Raw genomic sequence first — 7500 nt, 5'->3', positions numbered from 1 at the left:
GACCAGTCACACTGACAGAACATAACAGAACCAGAGGAGAGAGAGACCAGTCAGACTGACAGAACATAACAGAACCAGAGGAGAGAGAGACCAGTCACACTGACAGAACATAACAGAACCAGAGGAGAGAGAGAGACTAGTCACACTGACAGTACATAACAGAACCAGAGGAGAGACCAGTCACACTGACAGTACATAACAGAACCAGAGGAGAGAGAGACCAGTCACACTGTCAGAACATAACAGAACCAGAGGAGAGAGAGACCAGTCACACTGACAGAACATAACAGAACCAGAGGAGAGAGAAACCAGTCACACTGACAGAACCAGAGGAGAGAGAGACCAGTCACACTGACAGAACATAACAGAACCAGAGGAGAGAGAGAGACCAGTCACACTGACAGAACATAACAGAACCAGAGGAGAGAGAGACCAGTCACACTGACAGAACATAACAGAACCAGAGGAGAGAGAGACCAGTCACACTGACAGAACATAACAGAACCAGAGGAGAGAGAGACCAGTCACACTGACAGAACATAACAGAACCAGAGGAGAGAGAGAGACCAGTCACACTGACAGAACATAACAGAACCAGAGGAGAGAGAAACCAGTCACACTGACAGAACATAACAGAACCAGAGGAGAGAGAGAGACCAGTCACACTGACAGTACATAACAGAACCAGAGGAGAGAGAGACCAGTCACACTGACAGAACATAACAGAACCAGAGGAGAGAGAGACCAGTCACACTGACAGAACATAACAGAACCAGAGGAGAGAGAGACCAGTCACACTGACAGAACATAACAGAACCAGAGGAGAGAGAGACCAGTCACACTGACAGAACATAACAGAACCAGAGGAGAGAGAGACCAGTCACACTGACAGAACATAACAGAACCAGAGGAGAGAGAGACCAGTCACACTGACAGAACATAACAGAACCAGAGGAGAGAGAGAGAGACCAGTCACACTGACAGAACATAACAGAACCAGAGGAGAGAGAGAGACCAGTCACACTGACAGTACATAACAGAACCAGAGGAGAGAGAGACCAGTCACACTGACAGAACATAACAGAACCAGAGGAGAGAGAGACCAGTCACACTGACAGAACATAACAGAACCAGAGGAGAGAGAGACCAGTCACACTGACAGAACATAACAGAACCAGAGGAGAGAGAGACCAGTCACACTGACAGAACATAACAGAACCAGAGGAGAGAGAGACCAGTCACACTGACAGAACATAACAGAACCAGAGGAGAGAGAGAGACCAGTCACACTGACAGAACATAACAGAACCAGAGGAGAGAGAGACCAGTCACACTGACAGAACATAACAGAACCAGAGGAGAGAGAGAGACCAGTCACACTGACAGTACATAACAGAACCAGAGGAGAGACCAGTCACACTGACAGTACATAACAGAACCAGAGGAGAGAGAGACCAGTCACACTGTCAGAACATAACAGAACCAGAGGAGAGAGAGACCAGTCACACTGACAGAACATAACAGAACCAGAGGAGAGAGAAACCAGTCACACTGACAGAACCAGAGGAGAGAGAGACCAGTCACACTGACAGAACATAACAGAACCAGAGGAGAGAGAGAGACCAGTCACACTGACAGTACATAACAGAACCAGAGGAGAGAGAGACCAGTCACACTGACAGAACATAACAGAACCAGAGGAGAGAGAGACCAGTCAGACTGACAGAACATAACAGAACCAGAGGAGAGAGAGACCAGTCACACTGACAGAACATAACAGAACCAGAGGAGAGAGAGAGACTAGTCACACTGACAGTACATAACAGAACCAGAGGAGAGAGAGACCAGTCACACTGACAGAACATAACAGAACCAGAGGAGAGAGAAACCAGTCACACTGACAGAACCAGAGGAGAGAGAGACCAGTCACACTGACAGAACATAACAGAACCAGAGGAGAGAGAGAGACCAGTCACACTGACAGTACATAACAGAACCAGAGGAGAGAGAGACCAGTCACACTGACAGAACATAACAGAACCAGAGGAGAGAGAGACCAGTCAGACTGACAGAACATAACAGAACCAGAGGAGAGAGAGACCAGTCACACTGACAGAACATAACAGAACCAGAGGAGAGAGAGAGACTAGTCACACTGACAGTACATAACAGAACCAGAGGAGAGACCAGTCACACTGACAGTACATAACAGAACCAGAGGAGAGAGAGACCAGTCACACTGTCAGAACATAACAGAACCAGAGGAGAGAGAGACCAGTCACACTGACAGAACATAACAGAACCAGAGGAGAGAGAGAGACCAGTCACACTGACAGTACATAACAGAACCAGAGGAGAGAGAGACCAGTCACACTGACAGAACATAACAGAACCAGAGGAGAGAGAGAGACCAGTCACACTGACAGTACATAACAGAACCAGAGGAGAGAGAGACCAGTCACACTGACAGAACATAACAGAACCAGAGGAGAGAGAGACCAGTCAGACTGACAGAACATAACAGAACCAGAGGAGAGAGAGACCAGTCACACTGACAGAACATAACAGAACCAGAGGAGAGAGAGAGACTAGTCACACTGACAGTACATAACAGAACCAGAGGAGAGACCAGTCACACTGACAGTACATAACAGAACCAGAGGAGAGAGAGACCAGTCACACTGTCAGAACATAACAGAACCAGAGGAGAGAGAGACCAGTCACACTGACAGAACATAACAGAACCAGAGGAGAGAGAGAGACCAGTCACACTGACAGTACATAACAGAACCAGAGGAGAGAGAGACCAGTCACACTGACAGAACATAACAGAACCAGAGGAGAGAGAGACCAGTCACACTGACAGAACATAACAGAACCAGAGGAGAGAGAGACCAGTCACACTGACAGAACATAACAGAACCAGAGGAGAGAGAGACCAGTCACACTGACAGAACATAACAGAACCAGAGGAGAGAGAGACCAGTCACACTGACAGAACATAACAGAACCAGAGGAGAGAGAGACCAGTCACACTGACAGAACATAACAGAACCAGAGGAGAGAGAGAGAGACCAGTCACACTGACAGAACATAACAGAACCAGAGGAGAGAGAGAGACCAGTCACACTGACAGTACATAACAGAACCAGAGGAGAGAGAGACCAGTCACACTGACAGAACATAACAGAACCAGAGGAGAGAGAGACCAGTCACACTGACAGAACATAACAGAACCAGAGGAGAGAGAGACCAGTCACACTGACAGAACATAACAGAACCAGAGAAGAGAGAGAGACCAGTCACACTGACAGAACATAACAGAACCAGAGGAGAGAGAGACCAGTCACACTGACAGAACATAACAGAACCAGAGGAGAGAGAGAGAGACCAGTCACACTGACAGAACATAACAGAACCAGAGGAGAGAGAGACCAGTCACACTGACAGAACATAACAGAACCAGAGGAGAGAGAGAGACCAGTCACACTGACAGTACATAACAGAACCAGAGGAGAGAGAGACCAGTCACACTGACAGAACATAACAGAACCAGAGGAGAGAGAGACCAGTCAGACTGACAGAACATAACATAACCAGAGGAGAGAGAGACCAGTCACACTGACAGAACATAACAGAACCAGAGGAGAGAGAGAGACTAGTCACACTGACAGTACATAACAGAACCAGAGGAGAGACCAGTCACACTGACAGTACATAACAGAACCAGAGGAGAGAGAGACCAGTCACACTGTCAGAACATAACAGAACCAGAGGAGAGAGAGACCAGTCACACTGACAGAACATAACAGAACCAGAGGAGAGAGAAACCAGTCACACTGACAGAACCAGAGGAGAGAGAGACCAGTCACACTGACAGAACATAACAGAACCAGAGGAGAGAGAGAGACCAGTCACACTGACAGTACATAACAGAACCAGAGGAGAGAGAGACCAGTCACACTGACAGAACATAACAGAACCAGAGGAGAGAGAGACCAGTCAGACTGACAGAACATAACAGAACCAGAGGAGAGAGAGACCAGTCACACTGACAGAACATAACAGAACCAGAGGAGAGAGAGAGACTAGTCACACTGACAGTACATAACAGAACCAGAGGAGAGACCAGTCACACTGACAGTACATAACAGAACCAGAGGAGAGAGAGACCAGTCACACTGTCAGAACATAACAGAACCAGAGGAGAGAGAGACCAGTCACACTGACAGATCATAACAGAACCAGAGGAGAGAGAAACCAGTCACACTGACAGAACCAGAGGAGAGAGAGACCAGTCACACTGACAGAACATAACAGAACCAGAGGAGAGAGAGAGACCAGTCACACTGACAGAACATAACAGAACCAGAGGAGAGAGAGACCAGTCACACTGACAGAACATAACAGAACCAGAGGAGAGAGAGACCAGTCACACTGACAGAACATAACAGAACCAGAGGAGAGAGAGACCAGTCACACTGACAGAACATAACAGAACCAGAGGAGAGAGAGACCAGTCACACTGACAGAACATAACAGAACCAGAGGAGAGAGAGAGAGACCAGTCACACTGACAGAACATAACAGAACCAGAGGAGAGAGAGACCAGTCACACTGACAGAACATAACAGAACCAGAGGAGAGAGAGAGACCAGTCACACTGACAGTACATAACAGAACCAGAGGAGAGAGAGACCAGTCACACTGACAGAACATAACAGAACCAGAGGAGAGAGAGACCAGTCAGACTGACAGAACATAACAGAACCAGAGGAGAGAGAGACCAGTCACACTGACAGAACATAACAGAACCAGAGGAGAGAGAGAGACTAGTCACACTGACAGTACATAACAGAACCAGAGGAGAGACCAGTCACACTGACAGTACATAACAGAACCAGAGGAGAGAGAGACCAGTCACACTGACAGAACATAACAGAACCAGAGGAGAGAGAGACCAGTCACACTGACAGAACCAGAGGAGAGAGAGACCAGTCACACTGACAGTACATAACAGAACCAGAGGAGAGAGAGACCAGTCACACTGACAGTACATAACAGAACCAGAGGAGAGAGAGACCAGTCACACTGACAGAACATAACAGAACCAGAGGAGAGAGAGACCAGTCAGACTGACAGAACATAACAGAACCAGAGGAGAGAGAGACCAGTCACACTGACAGAACATAACAGAACCAGAGGAGAGAGAGAGACTAGTCACACTGACAGTACATAACAGAACCAGAGGAGAGACCAGTCACACTGACAGTACATAACAGAACCAGAGGAGAGAGAGACCAGTCACACTGTCAGAACATAACAGAACCAGAGGAGAGAGAGACCAGTCACACTGACAGAACATAACAGAACCAGAGGAGAGAGAAACCAGTCACACTGACAGAACCAGAGGAGAGAGAGACCAGTCACACTGACAGAACATAACAGAACCAGAGGAGAGAGAGAGACCAGTCACACTGACAGAACATAACAGAACCAGAGGAGAGAGAGACCAGTCACACTGACAGAACCAGAGGAGAGAGAGACCAGTCACACTGACAGAACCAGAGGAGAGAGAGACCAGTCACACTGACAGAACCAGAGGAGAGAGAGACCAGTCACACTGACAGAACCAGAGGAGAGAGAGACCAGTCACACTGACAGAACCAGAGGAGAGAGAGACCAGTCACACTGACAGAACCAGAGGAGAGAGAGACCAGTCACACTGACAGAACCAGAGGAGAGAGAGACCAGTCACACTGACAGAACCAGAGGAGAGAGAGACCAGTCACACTGACAGAACCAGAGGAGAGAGAGACCAGTCACACTGACAGAACCAGAGGAGAGAGAGACCAGTCACACTGACAGAACCAGAGGAGAGAGAGACCAGTCACACTGACAGAACCAGAGGAGAGAGAGACCAGTCACACTGACAGAACCAGAGGAGAGAGAGACCAGTCACACTGACAGAACCAGAGGAGAGAGAGACCAGTCACACGGACAGAACCAGAGGAGAGACCAGTGGAACTGGAGGAGAATCACTAGAATCTAAATGACCTGTCACCTCCACTGAACATATACTGTTACTATGGTCACAGCACCTCATACCTTCTCCCCTCCCACCAGGAAGAGGTCTACTGACCGGTCATCTGGTGTGTGTTGTGGACCTCATACCTTCTCCCCTCCTACCAGGAAGAGGTCTACTGACCGGTCATCTGGTGTGTTGTGGACCTCATACCTTCTCCCCTCCCACCAGGAAGAGGTCTACTGACCGGTCATCTGGTGTGTGTTGTGGACCTCATACCTTCTCCCCTCCCACCAGGAAGAGGTCTACTGACCGGTCATCTGGTGTGTGTTGTGGACCTCATACCTTCTCCCCTCCTACCAGGAAGAGGTCTACTGACCGTTCATCTGGTGTGTTGTGGACCTCATACCTTCTCCCCTCCCACCAGGAAGAGGTCTACTGACCGTTCATCTGGTGTGTGTTGTGGACCTCATACCTTCTCCCCTCCTACCAGGAAGAGGTCTACTGACCGGTCATCTGGTGTGTGTTGTGGACCTCATACCTTCTCCCCTCCCACCAGGAAGAGGTCTACTGACCGTTCATCTGGTGTGTGTTGTGGACCTCATACCTTCTCCCCTCCCACCAGGAAGAGGTCTACTGACCGTTCATCTGGGGTGTGTTGTGGACCTCATACCTTCTCCCCTCCTACCAGGAAGAGGTCTACTGACCGTTCATCTGGGGTGTGTTGTGGACCTCATACCTTCTCCCCTCCTACCAGGAAGAGGTCTACTGACCGTTCATCTGGTGTGTGTTGTGGACCTCATACCTTCTCCCCTCCCACTAGGAAGAGGTCTACTGACCGGTCATCTGGTGTGTGGTGTGGACCTCATACCTTCTCCCCTCCCACCAGGAAGAGGTCTACTGACTGTTCATCTGGTGTGTGTTGTGGACCTCATACCTTCTCCCCTCCTACCAGGAAGAGGTCTACTGACCGGTCATCTGGTGTGTGTTGTGGACCTCATACCTTCTCCCCTCCTACCAGGAAGAGGTCTACTGACCGGTCATCTGGTGTGTGTTGTGGACCTCATACCTTCTCCCCTCCTACCAGGAAGAGGTCTACTGACCGGTCATCTGGTGTGTGTTGTGGACCTCATACCTTCTCCCCTCCCACCAGGAAGAGGTCTACTGCTGCCACGTTGATACAGAGCTTCTCACAGAGACCCGCTAGCAGCTCTCTGATGGAGAACCCAACTCTGACCGGCACAGGGCAACATGTCCCATCTGGTAGGTTGATGTTACACTGTCTCAGGGTTAAAGAGTCAGCGCCTCGCTCTCTGTCTCTCTCCATAGAACCACCCTGGAGAGAGAGAGGGGGGAGAGAGACAGAGAGCGAGAGAGAGAGAGAGAGAGAGAGAGAGAGAGAGAGAGAGAGAGAGAGAGAGAGAGAGAGAGAGAGAGAGAGAGAGAGAGAGAGAGAGAGAGAGAGAGAGAGCGAG

General features: G+C 49.3%; 1 protein-coding gene across 1 annotated transcript in view; it reads right to left on the bottom strand.

Moving 5' to 3' along the window:
• The window catches only part of rgs12b (regulator of G protein signaling 12b), a 220825-nt gene that overhangs the window by 15957 nt on the left and 197368 nt on the right, over positions 1-7500 (bottom strand). The window contains exon 18 of the mRNA XM_071408338.1: positions 7161-7346. Within this exon, the coding sequence (XP_071264439.1) occupies positions 7161-7346 (186 nt within the window). The remainder of the gene's footprint in view (positions 1-7160; positions 7347-7500) is intronic.

Source organism: Salvelinus alpinus, chromosome 6, assembly GCF_045679555.1.
Source record: "Salvelinus alpinus chromosome 6, SLU_Salpinus.1, whole genome shotgun sequence".
In the NCBI taxonomy this organism is placed as follows: Eukaryota; Metazoa; Chordata; class Actinopteri; order Salmoniformes; family Salmonidae; genus Salvelinus; species Salvelinus alpinus.
Note: the sequence above shows the minus strand (reverse complement) of the source record. Positions and strands in the feature narration are given on the sequence as shown.